Source organism: Argiope bruennichi, chromosome 6 (assembly GCF_947563725.1).
Source record: "Argiope bruennichi chromosome 6, qqArgBrue1.1, whole genome shotgun sequence".
NCBI lineage: Eukaryota > Metazoa > Arthropoda > Arachnida > Araneae > Araneidae > Argiope > Argiope bruennichi.
In genome coordinates this window covers 103,805,921-103,829,816 of record NC_079156.1, presented here as the reverse complement: position 1 = coordinate 103,829,816, position 23,896 = coordinate 103,805,921, and the positions used below count along the sequence as shown (strand labels likewise).

The 23,896-nt window shown below is 26.5% G+C and overlaps 2 protein-coding genes across 4 annotated transcripts in view; one reads left to right on the top strand and one right to left on the bottom strand.

Annotated features, from left to right (window-relative positions):
- Positions 1-3,589, top strand: part of LOC129971609 (poly(ADP-ribose) glycohydrolase-like) — a 27,341-nt gene extending 23,752 nt beyond the window's left edge. The window contains exon 18 of the mRNA XM_056085544.1: positions 3,248-3,589. Coding sequence (XP_055941519.1) covers positions 3,248-3,492 — 245 coding nt within the window. The 3' untranslated portion in view covers positions 3,493-3,589. The remainder of the gene's footprint in view (positions 1-3,247) is intronic.
- Positions 3,588-23,834, bottom strand: LOC129971610 (set1/Ash2 histone methyltransferase complex subunit ASH2-like). Of its 3 annotated transcripts, none has more exons than XM_056085545.1 (17): positions 23,656-23,834; positions 21,236-21,658; positions 21,048-21,137; positions 18,183-18,271; positions 17,241-17,332; positions 16,984-17,079; positions 16,782-16,856; positions 16,591-16,675; positions 13,722-13,797; positions 12,195-12,409; positions 9,868-9,945; positions 9,684-9,773; positions 7,544-7,737; positions 5,656-5,748; positions 5,472-5,570; positions 4,107-4,163; positions 3,588-3,773 (listed from the first exon to the last, which is right to left on the bottom strand). In XM_056085545.1, exons 1-17 carry the CDS (start codon positions 23,694-23,696, stop codon positions 3,675-3,677), a joined length of 1,992 nt encoding a protein of 663 aa, XP_055941520.1. In that variant the 5' UTR covers positions 23,697-23,834; the 3' UTR covers positions 3,588-3,674. The 3 variants fall into 3 exon arrangements, with proteins under 3 accessions (XP_055941520.1, XP_055941522.1, XP_055941521.1); XM_056085547.1 differs by lacking the exon at positions 23,656-23,834 and adding an exon at positions 23,552-23,601; XM_056085546.1 differs by lacking the exon at positions 23,656-23,834 and adding an exon at positions 23,510-23,528.
- Positions 23,835-23,896: the final 62 nt, after the last annotated feature.

Below are 23,896 nucleotides of genomic sequence, written 5' to 3'. Positions count from 1 at the left end.
TAATTTTTTTTTTTTTTTTAATTTCATGTTTTGTAATCTAGTTAATAAATTAGACAAAAAGACCTTGGCTCTACTATAATATTTAATAGAAGATCAATAGTTCACAGTTTTGAAAATGGAAAATTGGAATCTCAATTGCCAGATAAGATATGTCTAATAAATAAAGGGGTATGCATTAGTTCAATTTATCCATGTGCATTTTCAGCAATCACTTCTATCTACCAGATGTTATAGAACTTATGAATGTATATAACTGTCATTTTAAATAGAGGAAAAGGATGGGTATCTTTTAGTTATATATCTGTAAATGTATCTTGAACTAATTTTATAACAATAATTCAGTCAAGAATGGAATCAACTTTAATCAAGAATCAACTTTTACAATATTTTCAAACAGAAAAATGCCTGCTCTTGTAACTTGTACTTCATTTGCAACTAATAGTCTCAGGCAACTGGCTGATTCACCAAGAATATTAATTATATTTGTTTTCAAATGAATTATTGAGATATAACTTCCATGTCCATGATTCCTCCAAATTAGTTTGAAATTAAAATCATGTTGTTTATGTGATTTTATTATTTATAATATTTTGTTTTTATTTAATTACTTTTTACTGTATGAATAAATATAAAAAGAGACAAAAAAAATAAAGTAATTAAATAAAAACAAAATATTATAAATAATAAAATCACATAAACACATGTTATTTTAATGTCCTGACATAAATTCTATTTAATGTGCACATGAACATTTCTAATGGGAACAGTCCCATAAGATCACGGTGCTATTAAAATCATAAATATTTGTTTTATCTATATTCCAAATTTTACATTATTGTAACTTCACTTTTATACTTGTCTTGTAAAGTACACAGATAGTCAACAGAATTTTTCTTCTCTAGTTTTCAACAAAATTATGCAGTTAAATATTTGATGGAACAATGAAAATGGTTTGAATTTTGGGGCAACAATGTAATATATTGTTAGAAATTAGGCAAATAATAATATTTTTAAAATTGCAAAATTATTAAATTGATATCATTAAAAAAACATTATTTTAAACAATGAAATTAATTTTAGTGCAATAGTATTTTCCATAGTAGTATTTCACAGAAAAAAACGAAATCCAGTTTAATTTTTTTAATTAATTACTTTTGAAAAATGGCTTTGAGTTGTACATTCTCACTCTCCATGGTATATATGTGCCAGATTTGATAGCTGTTGATGAAACAGTCTGATATATAGAGGACCAATACACACATATATTCATCTTTATTATTAATATAGATTATAACTTTCAAACCATTACTAATATTTATGTAAAGATGCAAAATATTGAGTGTCTAATCAAGTAAGGAAGATAATGGGATGTTTGGCTTTTGAAAAAATTGCTAGTACAGGTCATTGAACTCTTTAAATATTCTTTTTTGGAAAATTGAATTTTTGTTGTTAAATTTTCAAATGTTACTGCATTTAAATCAAATTTCCATATTGTTTATAACAAGAAAGTCCAAACTCCTTAGAAAAAGATTGCCAATTAATGCTTGTTAAGATTAATAAAATATCGATAAATTTTTTTTTTAATTTCATGTTTTGTAATCTAGTTAATAAAGTAATCTAGTAAAGTAAAGTAAAGTAAGGAAGTAAGTAAGTGTCTAGTAAATCTAGTTAATTCTCACTCTCCATGGTATATATGTGCCAGATTTGATAGCTGTTGATGAAACAGTCTGATATATAGAAGACCAATACACACATATATTCATCTTTATTATTAATATAGATTATAACTTTCAAACCATTACTAATATTTATGTAAATTAGTATGTTTTATTTTTTATTAATATCAAAAAAGGATTTAAAATGTATATATTTTTTTAAAAAAATACAGTGTTTATTACCTTAGTTCTATTTCATTCCTATTAATTGTGATGTTTATATTATGTATAATATAAATTTTTTATATTATATTATTTATATACATATATATCTTTTTAAATAAAATATCCCTGTATCCTGTGAAATATGAATAGCCAAATTATTATTATATAACTAAACATTTCCTTAATTTTGCCTGAAGGGTGTTAATTATTGATTTTTGGACATGATGGGGAAGTTATAGGCAGTAATATGGGGCATATAGATGTCAATGCTCTTGGACACAATAAAAAAAAAAAAAATTCCAACAATTTTTCAGAATAAGACTGGAAAATATTTAAGATATACTTTGTTTGTCATGGCACTGATGGAAAAGCTTTTAATGTAATATTCTATTCATAGTGATGTAATTTAATTCAAGATTAAATGCTGAAGGAGTAAAATGTAATATTTTTTTCATTATATTGTATGCTTTTCTAAAGCGCTGTGAAATATCTTCTCATAAACCCCAAAGAAGAAAACTATATATGTATGGTTATTTGAAATGGATAATCTTAATATAAATAAAAGTCATTGTGGCTGTATATGCATGATTCACATTTACTTCTGAACAACTCAACAATTTCAATCAAACTTTGCTCTGTTTTTCTTTTGGACAACAACAAAAATTCTATAAACTTTTCAAACTGTAAAAGTTGATTGCATATTCAATTAGAAATTAACTGAAAATTTGCAGGAATTATGAAACAAATTATTTTATTAAAAATAATTAAATTCAAAATGTTATCCATTTCCTTTTTGTGTAATTTTTGTTAATTCTTTTAAAATTTGATGCAGACAATTTTGAAATACAATAATAGCAACTCAGATCTACACTAATTCTATTTTTAGATATTTTTCTTTATTGTTTTAAAATAGTTATTTAATGATGCCTAAAAAAACTGAAGGAAAGAATTGGAATATCCTTCATTTTCAAATCATTAGAGGTAACTAAGACTTAAAGGCAGTCAATCAAATGGTGTAGTTTATTAAATTAATATACTTAAATTCTCTGAAATGCATAGTATATATATATGAATGAACTATAGTATTGATTATGACTATAGGTCCAATAATCGTAGTACATATATGTACTATGACTATCATTTAAAGTTAAATTTTAAGAATTATCCTATATGACTGTGAAAGTAAATATTATCATTATATCATATGGCTAAAGTAGTTTATTAACCCGTGGCAACTGTCCAATACTTGCAACTCCCTAAAACGTCAATGCCTGAATATAAAAAGAATGACTTTCTATATTCCAGGTGGTTGAAGGGTTAAAGAGATTTCACTATGTATTACTTTAACATTTCTTGTATCTTTTCAGGAGACTTATGGAGAATATTGGTAGACTTCTGTGATACTGTGAATAGGACAAATGATAAAGATCCAAAATTATATGATTTTCTTTGCTCGATATTTACTGGTAAAACTCCCGTAGAAAATGTTGATTCAGTGAAAAAAACAATTGATCCAGAAATAACGGACAGTGATAAGAATGCCATTTTAAAATTAATCGAAGCTGTTGGTGATGACAGTAATACCGATATAGAAGATAATGATCCTGGATAATTTATTAATTTAAAAGTTTATTTTTTTTATTATTATTTTTAAAATCGTGTGACAAATACGAATTTTTACAATAAAAATTTTATTTATGAAACTTCAATGAAGTTTTTTTTTTGTGCAATAAATACATATCCAAAGATGTAAAAATATTTATAAAAAAAGTTGAAATTTTTTTGATGATATGGTTATATTGCATCTAACCGTAGCTTTCCTTTATTTTCAGTGAAAAATAACAGATCAGTCATTGCTTGTTCAATAGTTGCTTCATGAGCTAGTTCACATATCTGCAAAAAAAAAAAAAAAAAAAAAAAAAAAAAAAAATTACAGATTATAAATATTTTATAAAAGTCTATATATTAAGAATTTATAAATATTTCTAAAACATGCTATAAAAACAGATTTATTATTAATTAGAGCCTCTTTACTTGTGATTCCTAAAATACTTCTGCCAGATAAAAATAATCTTGATTCAAAATACTATTTTCAATCCTGTTGTTATATTTTATATGCCATGGGATAATTATTTAAAACTTTATTTGAAACTTTTAATAATCATCCCAAATTAACAAATTTAAGAAGCTCTACTATAAATCATTATCTCGGAAAGGTATACTTACAGGTTTGTACTTTTCAGTAGGTGGATACTTAAATACTGGGCCAAAGTTCAGGGTGCCCTAAAATGTGCATTAATATTAATTTACATTAGATATATGTATTATACAGTATCGAAACAATGAATAAATTTCATAGTACCTAATTTAAATAATAAGCATTGACTTATGTACTCATCCAAATTTTAATGAAACTCTAACAAGTTAAACCAGGCTAAATTACTTTTTTACAACTGAAAAATTTGCAGTTTTTATGTAACTGTATATAAAAAGGCTTGTATAAAAATATTTTACATTTATAAAATGTAATTTAAATCTTATTTATAAATTGGGTACTTCTCTATTACATGCAACCAGTTGTTGCCTTTTTTTGTTGTGGTGAATATTTTTATAACATTGTATCGCTAGTCCATCTTTGCATAAAAGATGTTCAAAAAGCTATCACATTTTAGTCTTGGTTTTAATCTAATCCATAATGCCCCACCTACCCAAAAAGATGACCTTGAAAATTATAGGACAGAGAACTATTATTTATTCATTGAAAAGCTTAAAACCATTGCCAGAACATGGGCATATATCTTATTATTCTTGATTAAAATAAAATTTCATAAACAAGCCTATTCTCTGGTGTCAAGAAATATAAATTAAAAAGCAGGAAGCATGTATAAATCTAAGAATAGAATTATAATGTCCAACAGATAGAATACATAATATATTGTACATGTTTGTCTTGTATTACATTCTATATATCTATTTGGAATACATTAGTGAAGCTACTAGATTCTGTCCCTGCTACTAATGAATCTATATAGCATTCTGCCTGTTGCGCCTATTCAAGTGCATGTACAAAAATTTATTTTACTTTATTTGCATTATTCAAATAAAGTAAACACAAAAAAAGAAACCAGCATGTCTTAAACAATGCAGACACAATTGTGTGTGGCATTTCAAGTGGACACCCAAAAGAATGTTTTAAATTTAAAGAAAAAAAAAACATTCTATGGATTTGCAAGCAGAGCGAGCAGAAATCTTGTAACTGCAATAGCACATTGATATTAAAGATTCTTAATACAGTCCTATTGTCCTGAGGAAAAGTTTCCCAGTTTGATGACAAAAATGTGCGATATGCATACAATAGGAAAATGCTTAAATCAATTATATTAAACTAAATGATTAAAGCTTCCTCAAGATTAAAAGATCGAGGCATTGATGCCAAAAATCAATGCTGCATATACAATGGTAAAATGCTTAAATCAGTACATCTAACTATTTTAAAGTAAGAGGTATCTCAAAGATATTAACATCAGAAAAACATAGCATGAATAAATTTTCAGTTTTTACATTGTACTTTAAAATATAATCGAAACTTACTGTACAATTTTTGTATAAAGATACAGCTGGATAGTATGTTCCTACATTAATGTTCTCAAAAGCTGTACCCAAATTTTTACCATTTTTGTAGAAAACAATCTAAAACAAAAGAGGAAATTAATTGTTGGAATTATATTTCATTAATTTTATTTTAAAACTTCATTAAAGAAAAAAATTAACTTACTTTACTACCAGGCAGAGGTTTCATATTTTTTAATTCTAACTGTACTTCATCTTTTTCTTCATAATATAGATAGCTTTTAAATTTTACAAGTGGCTAGAAAAAAGAGGGGAAATATATCAAATATGGTCTATTTATATGTATCAGTTTAGATGTAGATTAAAGATTTATTTCACTGTATAAGAGAATTCTAACATATCTTACAGAGGAAAGTGCAAGAAATCAAAATAGACAAATTTTGTAATAATATAATATAGCACAGTGGTTTGGCTGCATTTACATGTTTGATTACTACAACCAAAATATGTTTTTTCAGTGCAAGGGAGTACCATCTCACTACAAAAATCATTTTAGACCTTTATTTTGATGAATTACTTCTGTGTAAATGTAGGGGGGTGCACTAAAAATATTTTTGATAAAATAACATTGAGCCCAATAAACTTCTCTTTACTAGTGTATGCCAATCCATATGAATTTTGTATAATATTTGGTGCTTTTACTTTTGCCTATCATAAAAAAATCATTTAAATATTTTTTTTTCTGCATTATATTTTTCTTATAACATGTTTGAATACTAAAAACGAATTTCAGACTAGGCAGCTGTCTAGGCCAAGGTCATGCTGCAATTCGGTAGATTAAATATGTTAATAGCCTAGTTCAAAAACAAATTTATAATAAACAGATTCTAGGGATTATATGTATGTATACTAAAATAAACTATAGATTTCCTATCTGTTCCATACGTTTCACTTTGTAATAATAATATTTATTAAAATTGAGCATCTCCTGAAATAATGTTTATACAAATAAGGATGCTTTACAGTTATAAATCAAAATAAAATTGTAAGCATTATCACAAAATTATTAAAATAAAAAATAGCTAAAATAAATCATTAACATAAATTTCAGTTAAAAGTGTTCTGAAATATGGGAGTGAATTGACACGATTATTAAAAGAAGGGCATCATAGTTTGGAATGCCTAGAGCCATAAAATGCTTCAATCTACCACTATTTAATAGTCATTAATTTACAATATCTGTTTAATTTGGCCTCTATTACTTAATTACATTTTTTTCCATATATTTTAAAATCAACCTATATGAAAATCTATTACCTATTATAAGGTATCCTAAATTTATATTCCAAATGACAGATTGTAAATTATATTTTAGGCGCTATTTTTATTCAAATAGATTTTTAAAAAATTAAATATAAAAATGCAATCTGTCTATCCATAATTATAAGATATAATGTCAATATATATATCTATATATATAATGATATTTTAATTCTAATTTCAATTTAACCAAATTAATTTCCAAGATTTTATCTTAATTTAAATAATATGTAACATATTTTTGTTTGCAGCAGAATGCATGTTCGAAGCAGTGACGAGATGTGGTATCTTTAATTTTGCTTTATTCTCTCTATTCTCTCCCGGGAGACAAACATGATTATTTTACAAGGTGCAGAGCAGAACAACATAATAGCGCGAAACAAAAGCAGAAGAAAGAAGAGGTGAAATAAATGATCACTAGCCTAATACAACATGGGATTTCCGGCCACATGCCAATTCAATACACATGGTGACCTTTAACACCTTGGCAAGGGCACAGAAGGGTCACTTTGATTGATTGTGCAGTGCAACTTTTACACAACTTCATACATGGAATGGGATCAAGAAATAAGAGAATGAAATTTCTATGGGCTAAATTAAGATAAAATCTTGGAAATTAATTTGGTTAAATTGAAATTAGAATTAAATTATCATTACATATATATATATATATGTAATGTAAACGAAAATACAACTTAAAATTGTGTTTTATTTTGAAATTTATTTTTTATAGTCATATGTTAAGGAGAAATTGTATTTAAAATATCATATACCTTATCTTTATAAATTGGTGGTAAAGGTATTTTATCCCCTTTTTGTGGGAGGTGAATATAAAAACCAAGAGTGTCTCCTTGACCATAACCTTCATCTGAATAATGGTAACCTCTGCTTTCATGAAATTTTGTTCCTTTCCTTGACCTCCAAGAATAGCTAAATTTGTCATATCCCAATGGACCTTGTAGATTAGCTGTGGAAAAAAAAAATATTTCAACATAAAATTCAAGAATTATGGCAATGAAATTGCAGATTACAACTACAGAAGAAGAAGAAAAAAGTCGCAATAATTTTGCATCATAACTTTTAAGATAACAGAAAATTTTGAAAGCTAAATCCTGAGATAAATGTTTCCTTCTAAAGTTATGAGGGGCTATTTTTTTTATTTAGACTATGAAATTTTGTATCACAGTCAAATGATGAGGATGGAACCTGATTATTTGATGAAACCAGTACTTCCCCAAAATTCCACACCAACTGATAGCTGTTGAAACAATTGACTGCAGCACTAGAATTTATTTCAGAAATGCATAAGGCCTCAAATATAATGGATTTTTTAGTAGAGCTATATCATAAGCCTGAAATTCTCAGGTTCAAAACTGGGATGGTTAGGTAGATAATTCAGACCACTTCATTGTTCATCTACAATTACTGTTGATCTTAATATACCTTTATAAACCAACCAGCAATACAGATAAAACTTAAAAATAAGATTTCAGAAATGATTAGCGCACCTGATTTGTGAAAATGCCATAAAACTATATTTGGATAAAAAGAAATGTTCTAATTAAATTCATATATGATTCCTTTTATAATAAGGATTGAAAAATATATTATTTTCAATGTATTGAACATGTTTTAATTTCTGCATGTAATTTGTTACTTTCAAAATTAAAAAAAAAAACATTATAAGCATATTGATATTTAAGAATTAAAGAAAAACAAGGTTATATAGTTACAAGATCAGGATTGTAATTTCAATAATGATAATGGCACTTAGACTGCCTGTTATCACATAAAAATATTTAAGATTTTTCTTTTAATTGGAGTTTTACATACCAAAATCTGCTTAGTCATCAATTTCTATTGGTAATTTTTGTTTAAAAAAATAGTATTTTCATAATTACTATTTATGATGTAGCACATCTTTTGACTTACTTTAAAAGAAATGAACAAAAATTAACCTTAAAGAAGAATAGTTTGCTATTTACATACAAAATATGCTGTATATTTATTAAAAATGTCAACTAATCCTTACAAAATCTCTTAAAATATGTACCAGTTTTAATGTTTAATTTAAAAAATAAGTAAAACTTTGAAAAATTAAATCAAATCTATAACATATTGTTTAAGAAAAAATAGAGATATTCAAATTAATTATATTGGCATTAGAAGATGCCTGTCTAGAATCTGAGAATTGTTATTTTCTTAACAATGTCTCAGATTTGATTGTAGCAGATTAACTAATAAAGGTTGTAGTAGAAAATCTCATGCAAATTGGCAAAATGCTTGATAAATAAAATATTCTTTGCAATGCATTTTAGACATAAATGCATAATAACATTTTTTTGCTGTTGATGATGATGATGATGATGTTGTTTTCCTTGCAATATGATCTTTATCAATGAGGCTTACAAACACTCAAATCAAAACTAATCTCAAAAATCAGATTGAAACAAATAGTGATCCACTTATTGAAGGAAAAAAAAAATGGAATGCTAAAATCAAAATTATTAAAAAGAAAGAAAAAAAAAAAAGGTGAGAAAATATTAGGAATAACTTCCAATTTGGTCCATGAAGGGACAATATAATGAATCCACATAAATAATTAGATTTATTATTCACATTGAGGTTTATTAGTACGATAAATCACCCAATTTAAACATAAAAAAATAGAAGTTAGGATCTGCACATTTGATAATGATATATATAAAAGGAACAGAATTACTATTAAACACTGCCTAACATTACAGGCAGTTATGGATTATATATTGACTTGCTCAAGTTTTGAACTCAATCACAACCATGCGAATTTTTAAAGACTTTTTTTTATCCGGCAGAGATGTTTTCAGATAATTAAGACCATTCCCTCAACTGCACAAAACATTTGTCATGCTTTATGCCTTAGCTTTTACTAACCTAAAGGCTGGGACCATCCAAGACGAGCAGCTGCTCCATCTGGTACATCATCCATAGTTATTTCAAAATACCAAGTACCTTTAGCAACACCTGAAATAGTGATTAGGCATAGTTTCAATTTACAAGATGGCATGATGTAACTTTATTGAAAAATCTGAAAACATTTCAAGTATTTTTAAATTACCATGTGTAGCTCGAGCCATACAATATCCTTTTTCTCCTGTGACAGTCAATCTATCATCAGATATCTTCAACTGAGGAGCTACAGCAAAATATAGGATAAGTTAAACTTATATACATTAAATTCCAATATATAAAATAATTACATTAATAATTTTAAAAAGTTGTATCTTCAAAAATATTAAGCACAAATAAAATGACTTGATTAATGCTAATTTTATTTCCTAAAACTGCCAAAGGCTATAAAAATATTTGTAAGAATTACTGAAGTACTAAAAATTTTAGATCCATTTAATAATACATACATATTTTACAACCAGAAATAGTGGAATAGATATAGAAGCAATGACCGATCTTAAAAATAAATACTCAAAAATTTATTAAAATTGTAAATTAAAAACATGTAACAGCTGTCTCACATACTGAATGCAAGTCTGAAAATTTTAAGCAAGAATTATTCAAATAATTTAACAGCACTGAATATAACTGAAAATACCAAACCAGAAAAACTTAGTAAAAAACCGTAGACAAAATATAATCATAAAAGTACAACAATTTCATAAATTACTGAAGTATTATAGTTTAAAATTTATTCTACAGTTTTATATTTTATATAAACTAGTAATACATTTTCTATAATTTTAAAATCAGTGGCAAATCAATTCAAGCAGGAAAAAATGGGATAAGGTAAAGAAAGCATTAAATCAATTAAATATTGAAACCATTCATAATGCATATAAAAGTAACTGATATTTAGAATAATTAAACTTTGATTATTTTTTTAAAAAATTTAATATTGTTTACAGTTTTGAACTGTACATTTGAATTGTTACTTTTTGTAACATTGTAAATGTTAATAATTAAATTCCACATAAATTAGGTTAGAAAAGTAGTCTAGGTTGGTTTTTATTAAAAGGTCAGTATTTATTATGCTTTTTAAAATATATATATATAGTAAAAAATAACTATATCTTTTTAAAAAGCATAAGACTGAAATAAAATTTTAAAAAATTGAATCCTATACAAAGAAAATTGTTTGGCCACACAATTTTATGAATGAAACTAACTTCCCTAATAAGAGGCCTAAAATATGATTTGGATATAACAATGTGAACTTGAAATATCACTTGCTGAAACATTATAAAAATAAATAAAACCAATGGAAGTGGTTACCATAAACCTTCTTACATACTCTGTAATAAATATATTGATGTATTATTAACCACAGCAAAAGGTGGGATAGAAATCAATAATGTTTGGAGAAGAAGATGTAACTTTGAGTTATATAAAATCGATAGAGAACCAGATATTATAAAGTTCATAAAAATAAATCGGATGAACTGGGTGGCTCATATATTTAGAATGGGTGATGATTCCATATTAAAAAAAGAAAAGAATTCTTTCACATAAACCTTTAACAAGTAAGAAAAGGGGTAGACCAAAAATGAGATGGATGGAGTCAGTGGAGACATACTTCCAGGTTATCCAGGAAAGAAATTGGCACACAATGTCAAAAATAGAATGCAGTGGAATAGAATTCACAGGAAGGCACTGGCCCACTCTGGGCTGTCTAGCCAAATATGATGATGCTAACATAAGTTAAAAGTATTTTAAATGCTTTTTTTTAACCAATTAAAACCAAAAGTTGACTAATTTTGACTTTACTACAAAACTACTTTTGTAATTGCAAATTTACATATCCAATTCAGTTTATAGACTCAGTTGAAGAACTTGGTTTCATATTTGATGTTATGTACACTTTAGATGTTTAATATGTGTATCTCTATTCATCTAGTCCCCTTCATTTTGTAATTAGTGTATTAATTTATATTCAGACTTCAGATAGATGCATTTCCTCTGAATAGATTCATTCAAAATTTGACAGAATTCTACAAAATAGAAGTGACCATATATTTATAACAATTTCATCAGTCTAGTTCAAAGTATTTTTGAGTTATCAGGTTTACAAATGGACACACACACACACAAAAAAAAAAAAAAAGCAAAATTCCAAAAATGTATTTTTTCAGATTTAGAGAGAACTGAAACATTGAGATTCATCAAACATTATTCTAAATACTCGACTTCAAATTTTTTGACAATTATACTACTTTGCATTTGAATATTTTGCTTATAAGAAAGTAAAAATTTACTAATAAACAAATAAATTGTTGGTTCAAATAATTTTATGAATGAAATCAACAATTCTCATCATAACCTAATAAACCTTTTTTTTCCTTTGAAAAATATACAATTTTTAATTTGAACATTGCAATAAATTTAATCAAAAATTTAATACACATTAAAACAGAATTTTTAAAAATTTATTACCTCGATCATGTAAGGCGATTAATACATTGCTAGGAGTCAACTTTCTATACAGCCATCCTGGAATTGGCTTACCAGCCCAGTCTTGACTTTCATCAAATTCTTGTCGAAATGGAGCATGGGGATCAGGTTCAGCAAGGATGTACCGATAGCCATCTTTGTTAAATGGATGCTCAAGTGGATAGCCATTTGGTGGCAGTTTGGGCATTACTAAATCACTGCAAAATATAACAAGTTAATCTAGGTTTATATATGTAAAATAAGTTTAAATTAAGGAAATTAAGTGATTTCTTGTGATATGCTTTATCTTTCAAAAAGTTTTTTCAGACAATATTTTTCATCAAATCAATTATGTGGTGCGGAGAAAATTTGATAAATTAAATTCTGTTTGAAAAATGAATAACTTCTCTACTACTTTCTAAAAATGTGCAATTACATAAAATTCAAAACAACTGGATAAAAAATTGGCAGGGTTTCCCCCCCCCTTTCTATTTTTTTTTATTTAAAGAGAGGAAAAAATTAATCACAATTTTAATTTACAATTCAATGAAAAAATTTAATTTATTTCTATAAGATAAATATTTTATTTTCAAACAACACAAGGAGTATTTTAAGACATGCATTAAAATCCTGGACCATGGTCAGATAACAAGACAGCAGTTTAAGCCCACTCCCCGAACTTCCATACTATAAATGTAAAGATATTTCACCACTACTTTATGCAAACTATTACATTGAATTATTTTAATTTTAAATTCTTTAACTTATTTTAAATTCCTCTTATTATGCTTTGTTTTTTTAATTTTTTTTAACTTTAACAACTATTAAAACTATCATCTTTCTCTGCATTACATTAGTATTTTATACTATGTGTGCTATGCCATTTTGCAATAGATCTTCTTAGGGAATGGAGATTACAGGCTGAATGCCCAGGCTCTCCTTCCAAATGCACTTATTTAAGATATTTCATTCGTTACAAGCACTTTAACATACCTATGTGCGTAAAAGATGTTTCAAAGAAACACATCTCAAATTTTGAAACACTTTGATTCTAGGGGGGGGGGAGGAGACTCGATCATCAGCTCCTTTTAATTATGAATATAATGAAAACATGTCAAACTGAATGAAATTTTACAAAGAAATTAATCTTTGAAATTGAATATTCTAAGATAGATGCTCCTACTGTTAAAAAATTTGTATTATTAATCGGATCAATAGTGTAATTCATGTGAAAGAAATTTAATAATTTAAAACAATATTTTAACTGAAACTAATATTTTTAGCAAAAATAGTAGCTAATTTTAATTATATGATAAGGAAATAATAGGAACCTTTTTTTTTATGATCAGCATCATTTATCTTTTATGAATCTTTTTTTATGGCCAAAGCTAGCAGATCTTTTGATACTTATGGTAGCATTATTTTAAAAATAATACAAACATATAAAACAGAAAATGTGTTGAGGATGTTTCAAAATCATTATATTATATATATATATGTAGGAAATATAATGAAGAAATTCAAGATTACCTTTTCACTTTCTTTCCTGTTCCAGACATCTGATTATCAAAAAATTTCCTTTTACTGCTGCGTCCTTTATTAAAAGCTACATATTAGATGAGAATAAAATTAATGAAACCTTTCTCATAATTGCTGATACTTTCAAAGTAAAATAATTAAGCAACATTAAAATAGTTTAAACACAATAGAATCGCTACGAATTGGCAACAAAGCCGCTTCACAAATTTTAGAAAACAAACTTTGCTGAGTAAAGGGATATATGTTTTCAAAGCTATATTTTCGTGTTTTGTGATGCCATCTGAAAAAATTGTAGCATATAAAGTCCATTGATCACATTTTATTTATTTATTTATTGGTCAAAATCAAATAAAGAATATCAAAAATGTACATATTATTTCATATTAAAATGCATTGTTACACAAATACACACACAATTTAATACACTAATAGTATAATAGTATGCATCTTATGTGTGATTTTGTATGACTTGGAATGCTTCTCTAATTACAAGATTGTTGTCAAAGTTTTAAAAATTCTCTCTCCTCAGTATAGAGGGTAGTTTTATACTGAGCAGAGTATAAAGCTTCTGAATATAGATGGACACTAGACTGAATATAGATGAAGAGTATTGTGTCTGAATATAGATGGACACTGCTGAACAAATAAAAATTCATGGATTAAATTTAAAGATTCTTTCATATAACTTGCATATATGTTTGTCCTCTTTATTCTCTTCTTCCTCCTCCCCATCATCATTTCTCTCCTTTTCAGTTGTTGTTGTTTCTGATCCCAGGTGGTGTAGCTGCGGTATAGCTACCATGGTATAGGTGGTATAGCTACCATGAAAACAAAGATCTCTAAAAAGTCCCAAAACAATAGCAGATCCTTTAAAATCTCAAAAATTGTAAAATTTAAACATTTAAGAATATGATTGGGGGAGGCTTGATCTGTCTTGCACCAAGAACATTCAGCAAAGATCCTCCATCTGTGTTGGAAGGTAAAGGATTTGGTGTGTCACTCAAAAAACGAGAGAGAGCCGTTTGCTGTTTTCTAGAAATATTCAGGTGGCGACACCAACCGGGACTCTTACCAAAGCACCAAGAGTGAGCAGGTGGAACTCTTCAAAATACACTCGACTCCATCTTTTTGATAGAGGAGATTTCAGAATAAGTTAGTGTGGCATCACCATGAAATATGTCAGCTGAGGCAGTCTTAGCTAAGTTATCCGCTATCTCATTACCATGTGAGGGGACCCATTGAAAGTGTATAGAGTGATCAGAGGAGAGCCTGGCAATAAGGTCTAAGATATTCATGCTAATCTTGTCCTCCACTTTCGTCCAATGAGAAAGGTGCTGTATAAAGGTATGACTGTCCGTTCAAATTTCTCTGAAGGCAATCTCAGAGGACATGTTGATATATTATTGAAGTCCCTTATAGATTGCAATAAGTTCAGACCTGAATACAGAACAGTTGATAGGATTACTAAACAAAATATCAGTAGCTCCTTCAGGAGTCTCAATGTGCACACCACTACCAGAAACGCCACCATCTCCTTTACTGCCATTAGTGTACATTTTCAGAGCCAAAGATGGAATGCTATGAATTGTTTCCAGAGACATTTGTCTAGTAAATTCAGGTAACTCTGACTTTTTGCTAATCTTGGCCAAGAGATCAATATGGAAATGAATTCGATCAGGGTCAAACTTAAAATTCCAATAAGGCTTTAAGGAATGTGGTTCCACATCTCATGAAGGTAGACCCATCTCTTTTGCGAAGGAAAAAGGGCTGTGTTTCTTATAACGCTTATTATTATACCCTGAATGAAGATAAGCAGAAGTTATGTGCTGATCATTGTAGCTAAAAAGCTTGTTGTAATATTTTGAAAGACAGTGCCTTCCTCTCGGAGAAAGAGGTGGTAGATCACTCTCGTACAGCACAATATCATTAGGGCAGCTATTACAAATGCCAGTAATTATTCTTGAAGCACTTAATTGCACTCTTTCAAGTTTGTCTAAGTTAACTTTTGAGGCATAAAAGAAAATTGGGAAACCATACTCTAGAATTGGTCTGATCAGAGAGATGTAGGTGGTTCTCAGTGTATTAGCAAATGCACTCCAGTCTCGTCCAGAAATATGTTTAAGTATGTAGAGTCTTCTCCTACATTTATTTACAAGAGCCTCTATATGTCTGTTGCTCAATATCTCTTTTTTTTTTGCATAATTTAATTGACAGCTATTTATAAAGACACTTGGTTGGTATTTATAAAGTCATCTGTTGGTAGTAAACCAAGTTGGTAAAAGTAACCAAGGACTTTGAGGTATTGAAAGTCAGTTTATGTGTTTCAGCAAAAGCACATACCTCAGTAAGTGCAGAGTTGAGGTTAGATTCAATTCTCCCAATGTCAGAGGCAGAATGCCACAAGATGATCTCTCTCTCTCCTTTTCTAGTATAAGTTTGATTGAACATATACTCGAAAAGGATTGTATACATTTATATGCTTCATTGAATGTATACTAGAAAAGGAGAGAAATGATGAGGAGGAAGAGGAGAATAAAGAGGACATGCAGATAAGTAAGTTATGAGAAGGGATCTTTAAATTTAATTCTCAAATTTTTATTTATCCAGTTTCCATCTATATTCAGACACAAGATTATATTATACACTTTTACCTTTGATATTATAAACAGAAAATGTGATGCGAACAGAATGGCTAATATCCACTTTAGCCTGCATCTTAAACTATTTATTTCAAGGCTTTAAATTCATATTTTGTCGTATCTTCAGAAATAACTTTATTTTGACATGATTGGTTTATTGGTTATGAATTATAATCAATATGGTTATATGCAAATTGATAGACGATTATTGAAATATTTACCTCCTTGGGATGAAGATGAATCAATATTTATTTTCTGAGGACCTCTGGATGAATTATCATAGTTAGGACCAATTTTAATCAAATCCTGTAAAAAATTTATTCAATTATACTAGACATAGTCTTATTTATACAAAAAAAAATTAAAGTTTATTTAAATATTAATTTAAAATTTCATACAGAAAAGTCTTTACCTGATTTACTAAACCAAACATAGGGCCCCCATCAAATCCATTTTCATCGCAAATGAAAACATCTGAATCTTTCAACTAAAATAACAAAATTAATAAATAAAAATAATTATAAGAGAGTATTTCATTATCTGTATAATAATCATATTTATATAAAAAATTTATCAGAATTCATTAATTTCAAAAATTAAATAAAAATACTCACCATGGTTTTATGTACTGTATTATGCCATGTTTGTTTTATTCTCCTCTGCATAGTTGTTAAGTATTCCCAATTTTCTACAATGTAGGGTATAACTTCCTGTAATATATAATCATGGATTATTTTCAAAAATGTTTTGATAAAAAAAAATGAAATTAAACAAAAATTACAATATTGGAACTCATATTCCAAAGAAAAAATGTAGGAAAGAATAAAACACTTTAACTAAATTAATTTTAAATAAATGCAATGCTCATTACCTTATCTTTGGAAAACATTGTTCTTGGTTTCCCATCAGAATTACATTGTTGCATTAAGTTAGCAAGGGCTGTTCCACACATCTGACTAAAATCTGTAGGGGTGGAAAAAAGGAAGTTTAAATGAAAAATAATGATAACCTCATGTCAAAAAAGATAATGATAATGAAATTTATATTAAGATAATGAATGAAATTTCTGGAAGACAGCACTAGAAATGCTGAATGATGCATCATTATGTCTGGATCAATACAACCAAGCATGGTTCCACATATTTAAAAATATAGTAGATATCGATTTATTTATAGCAGGATTATAGAATTTCGCAATTGCTTAAATTGATTTAGAGAGAAATCAAATTTTAAAAAATCAATAATGGTAGCATAGTCGGTGACCTTACACTACTATTTCCAGCCAAAGGAAGTAAGAATTAGCTTAAAACTTTGCACATATGTATGACATTGTTCTTATATAATCTGAATTTTTATGAATATAATGAACCCTCATGCATAATTTAATCTGTGTTTTCTTTTTTTCACATAAATATTTGAATATTTAGTTTTCTATAAGCCTTAAATTTATTTCCATAAATTAATTTTTTATGTATAATGGTTTTTCTACTTAATTTTTGAATTTCATCCAATCCTTCGAATCATCACAAACCTCAATTAATCTGAATAATTAGAGTTCTACTATAATAAAAATATATGGAAAAAATATTGGAATAATTAATATATAAGAATACTATTAAAAATATTATGAATATTATTTCAAATGGCAGCTGATTGATGTCACAAAATTTTGTCTATAAAATGCAGAATTATATTATACCGAGAGCATTATCACAGTAATATAGATTCCCATAGCTTTCTGCATATTAAAAATTTAAAAAAAAATGACTGACTTTAAAAAATATAATTTTATTCAATGAAACTATAAGCTTACTTGGCTGTTTCTTGGAAAATGACTCTACTCCAGATGAATTACAATGTTTACAGAAGAATGAATAATAAGTCATGAATGGAAGGCATTTTCTAAAAATATAAGATAAAAAGTCATGCGAGTAACTTAAGACACATTTGTTTTATATTTTATAACTTTGAACATGCAATTCAACCCATACTCTAATAAACTGAATAATTTCAAAAGATATTACATTACTTTTAATCATAATGATATTTGAAAACAAATTGCTTCATATTTTTTTACACATTTTCCAAAAATCATATATATATATATATATATATATATATATATATATATATATATATATATATATATATATATATATATATATATATATATATATATATATTTGTATTGTTATTCAGATATTTTCCATAATTCTTAGAGCAATGTTAATTTAACTGCCAGGATTTATTCGAGACATTTAAAACAAAACAAGTTAATGAAATATATAAAATGATTTATTTCATAAAAAAAAGACGAAAAATATTTCATCAGATATAAAATAATCTTTTATGATAAATATTAATTATTTTTAAAATGTAGAGATTGAAAAATGTCTATTCATTTTAAAAATCATTTTTTAATTTTTTTTTCCATTTAAAAGAAATACTTATTTAATTGCATACAATAATGACACTCACTAAAAATTGATAATTATTTATATTGATTCAATTGCTCTACAGTTGGATAAATGAATAAACTTTTGATGCAATAACTATGTCTTATATCTTAATGCAATAAATTCATATCAGTTAGAGGTGGTGTTACTTTAAATCATTAAATAACAACCAATAATTTTAATTTCATATAATTGATGCTAAAAATGATGAGCTGAAAAATAGAAATATATCAAATAAAATAATAAGAAAAATGTGTTAATACATTCAAATTGTTATAAAATGTCACCTCTTTAATAAAAACCTGTATATTAATAAAAATGCTAGATGCTTAATGCTAAAACGCTTAAACAAATGACACATTAAAATGCATGATTTCTTTTCTCTTACAGAGCAAATATTTAAAAAAAAAAAAAAAAAAAAAAAACTTTCATACATTAACTCTGTTATTATTATTTGACTCGGTTACATTTAGCAATATACCGACAGTAATTTTCTATAGAAAAATTTATATTATTTATTAAAGTGTTTATATATTAAATTAATGCACTTATTATCAAATAAATAAATGTGCTCCACATCTTTAAACAAAATTACAAAATTTTATATATTTGTCAAATTGCCTAATAATTCTTCACCGATTTCAGCAATATTTCAATCCATTTTAATTTTTCAGTTTAATGAAAAAAATTGTATTAATCTTTGTCACTTTGTTTGATGTGTTGTTTGGTGTTTACAAAATAATTTTTAAAAAGTTTAATGTATTTCTTTAATACTAAAATCAAATTGCATGCAAATTTTCAATTGACAATATTTTGTTTTAAAGTATAAATTTTTAAAAAACACTTTCTGACTTATTTATGGCACAACATAAAAATAATTATAAACTTATTTTATGATATAATTTGATATATTCAATAATTCTGTCTTCTTTTCCAACCATATGTTGTTCTGCTCGTCCATCTATACTATCACAATCTGTAAAAACTACTTATTTAAACATTTAACATTCAAATCTATAACTTAATAATGAACTGATACTATCCAGCTAATCAAATATAAATGAATTGGAAGAGTATACTCATAAAAAGTAAAATTATGCTCAATTTTAAGAACCTATCTAAAAAAAAAATTTGAATGTGGAAAGACAACTATATATTAATCATTATGAGAAAATTTCAACATGTATTTTTATTTATATAAAAAAGGCATTGTATTCTTTTTTCATATTAATGACTACAATTTATGATAAAATTATTTTTAAAATATGTGTGCATACATAATATTAGTTATTAAAGCAGTTCCAAATACAATAAATTACTGCTATGATACACAAAAGTGATAATTTAATATGAATTATCTTGAACCTTAAAATGTGCTTAAAAGCATAAAAATGAAAACAACACTGAATAAAATGAAGAAAAGATTACCTCCCATTCATAATCAATACACAAGACAAAAAAACATGCATATGAAAAACTGTACATAAATATGAAAAAAAGAAACATCTTTCATAAATGTAAATAGATCTTTCATTAAATACAAAACCCATACCATAATTTCACACACTACTGCATAATATCTCAATACATTAAAATATGGCAAATAAATGTCTATATTAATCACTAGATGAGCTAAACTAACATATTTCTAATCATTTCAATAAATTTAATAAATGAAGCATAAGCAGCTCAAAATTAATACTAATTTTATGTTTAGATTATTTGCAACTCGTTTAGATATAAGAGCTTATCTTTTCATCTCTCTAATAATTACTTTATTATTATATATTATGATAGATATCATAATACAATGAAATTGAAAATTAAACCATATATGATCTTGGTTACACAAGGGCAACAGCTGACTATAAAAGATGGCATTGTCATCCTAACAAAATCCAACAAATATAGTCTACAGTGACCCTATAGATAATGTTATTCCTTTATATCATAATCATGATGCATTAGAATAACATCGTCTATAGGGTGAAAGGTGTCTAAGCACAATATTATCAGGATTGAAACAAATGTTGATGGTTTAATGAAACAATATATGTATTAAATATTAACAACAGTAAAAAAAACTGGTGTATTTTCTAGGTCATTCATAAAGAAAAAGTTCAAATTATCAATAATTATAATCATAAAAATGAATACTCTTTATTATAAAATATAGTATATAATTTATAAAATTTTAAATGTAAATCAATGTAATATTATACCCTATTGGTATGTTTAAACAGTGTTCATGAAACCATTTGGAACAGCCACCACATTGTAGCTCCACAATGTTCAAATTTCTTTCTTTACCGCTGAAACGGAAAAATAAATCAACTTTCAGGCACATTTCTCAACTAACATAGCAATTTTAATAATAATATCTACATTTATAAAACTTCCCGATAATTACCAATAACAATTCTCAATTTGAACATCTTGTGACCGGTCATCCACAGAATACTGGCTTTCTTCATTTCCATTAGATTCAAGAAAATCTGGTTTCTTTTTACTTACTTCCTCCTGAATATTATTATTTGCTTCTTTGTTATTTTGTTCATTCATTTGTTTATTCATCTGAAAATTTTCAGGAATTGTTTTATCCTCAGTATCCATCTGATCTATGTTTTTTTGCGCTGCAGAAGAAGATATTTCTGTTTTTTCTTCCAGTGTTGATCTACCATTGTTTAACTCTTTGGTGCTTTCAGATAGATTTGTATTTCCATCCATGTTGAGACTTTCAGTGCAATCCATCTTTTCCTCTGATTCAGATCTAAAATTTACTTCAGCGTTCTCATTCTTTGATTCACTGTTACTTGGGCCATTATCCACTTCCCTGCAAAATAAAAAAAAAATTCAAAATGTTACTCAAAAAGATAAAGCTTAACAATTAAAAAAAATAAAAGATAATGATTTGCTTCACTACAAATTAGTCCTTAGATAGCAACTAAAATCTCCTTTTAAGATGATGATTTTAGTAAAGTAATAAGAGTTTTTTCCCATTTCTCAATCACTGAAAGATAACAATCCCTTCCACATACCTGTAAGTACCACATATAAATTTTTTTATTCATTCTACATCTCAACCATTTAATCTGCACAAGTCATAATTCAACAATGAAAAAATGACAAGTAAATCATTAGATTAGAAACCCAAAAGAAGAAGAATCTTAATGACTTGGTGACATCATATTTATACTGACATATAAGCAGAAGTAAGAAATCCACTGATTCACTTTGCAAATCAATGTTTTAGCAAATCCAAACTTTCCTTTTAGACGAAGATGTTAGTAAAGTAATAGGAGTCGTTTCCCATTTCTCAATCACAAAAAGATAAGAATACCTCCAATATACCTATAAAGTTAATTATTCCTCCTACACCTCAACCAATTTTTCATCACAAGTCATAATTCAACAAGACAATGAAGAAATGATAAGTAACTCATTAGATTAGTAACTGAAAAGGATTAAAATTTTAATGGCATCATATTTATATTGCTTTGTAAGCAAAGATAAGAAATCTATGGGCACAATATCTAAAAAAATTGTTTTAATTTTAATGCCTCTTAAAAAAAATCTTTATTTCTTAGATTCAAAAAAAAATTTAAAAAATGTTAATTTTGATGAAACGTTCAATTTTTTTGCAAAATCCACAGAATTATATTTTTTTCAAAAAAAGGCTGGGTTTTTTTTTTAATCTATTCAAAAATTAAAGAAATATTTCATACTTTTTAAGATTTTAATTTTAAAAAGATCTAAATGGCATCTTTGCTTTGAAAAAAAAAGCATAACCTTTTTTAAGTGTAAAATAAGTCATATTTCTGTTAAGTTTAAAATAAGCCAATTTATTAAAAAATGAAATGTAATGAGTACAAACTTGTACTGTTTTTTTAAAAAATATCTTTATTTTTACTTTAAAAAAATCAAACTACTGATCATTTTGGGCGGAAAAAGTCTTTTTACAGAACCATATGAACAATAAAGGAGGAAACAGATTCCAGAACAAATTAAATAGTATTAAAAAGCACATTAATAAATTTATTTATTATCCAGTAAGATATTAAATTAGTTGAGATTTATTGAGATCAATATACTAATCAATTTGTTATTAGTGTCATATGAAAGCTGAAAATTTCATTAAACCATTGCAATATTAGAAAAGTTTATGCATTTCTATAATTAAAATTAATACATCATTCAAATAGCTGCTATTCTTTATTTAAAATCACCTTGTATAAACTTCAAGTGAAAAATGAAATAAGAAAATAAAGAAATTAGAACTAGAATTGAAATTACAAGTCAAAATACAAATTGGTATTAAAATATCCATTTCAACAATATTTTTAAAAAATTTAATTAAATTCTAAATTATAAATAATAGCAACTTTATCACTAATTGATAGTAGAACCATTTTGATTGGAATATAAAAATTCTGTAAAATTCAAAAAGGAAAACTGCATATATATTTTAAATCAATGTTTTATATACAACTTCTTTCTCATATAAACAAAATTAATTTACAATTCTAATCAAGGCTATTTGATATTTTCAAATTTTACTTTCATCTAATGAAAAAAATCAAAGCACTCTAGGTCGAAATTAATTAGAAAGCTTCAAAAATTAATAATTCAAATGCTTCCATTTTGTGTAATAAATAACTTTTTAATTTAAAGTCAACGGAAATACCGGTTCTATAAACACCTGCCGAAAGAAAGATAAGCATATTACTATTCTCAAATTAAATCAAACAAGTCTTGGTCAAAAACATTAAAACTCAGTTTACAAACAATCAGCAAAATCTGTCAATCATGTGCGGGAAAATTTAAACTTACGTTTTCCCGTCATCCATTGTTTTGGCTTCTGTATCAGCCATTATTTGTTTACATCTCTATAGTTACAGTAACAGTTAATTAATATATCACTAATTATGATAAGGCGAATCCACTTCCTGCTTGATAAGTAGACAAAAAAGTTCTGAAGAATTATTAAAGAACATTTTATTTTAATATTATTTCACAGCCAATAACGTCATCTTACGTCATGCTTATATTTTTTCTTTCTTCTTTTGCGACA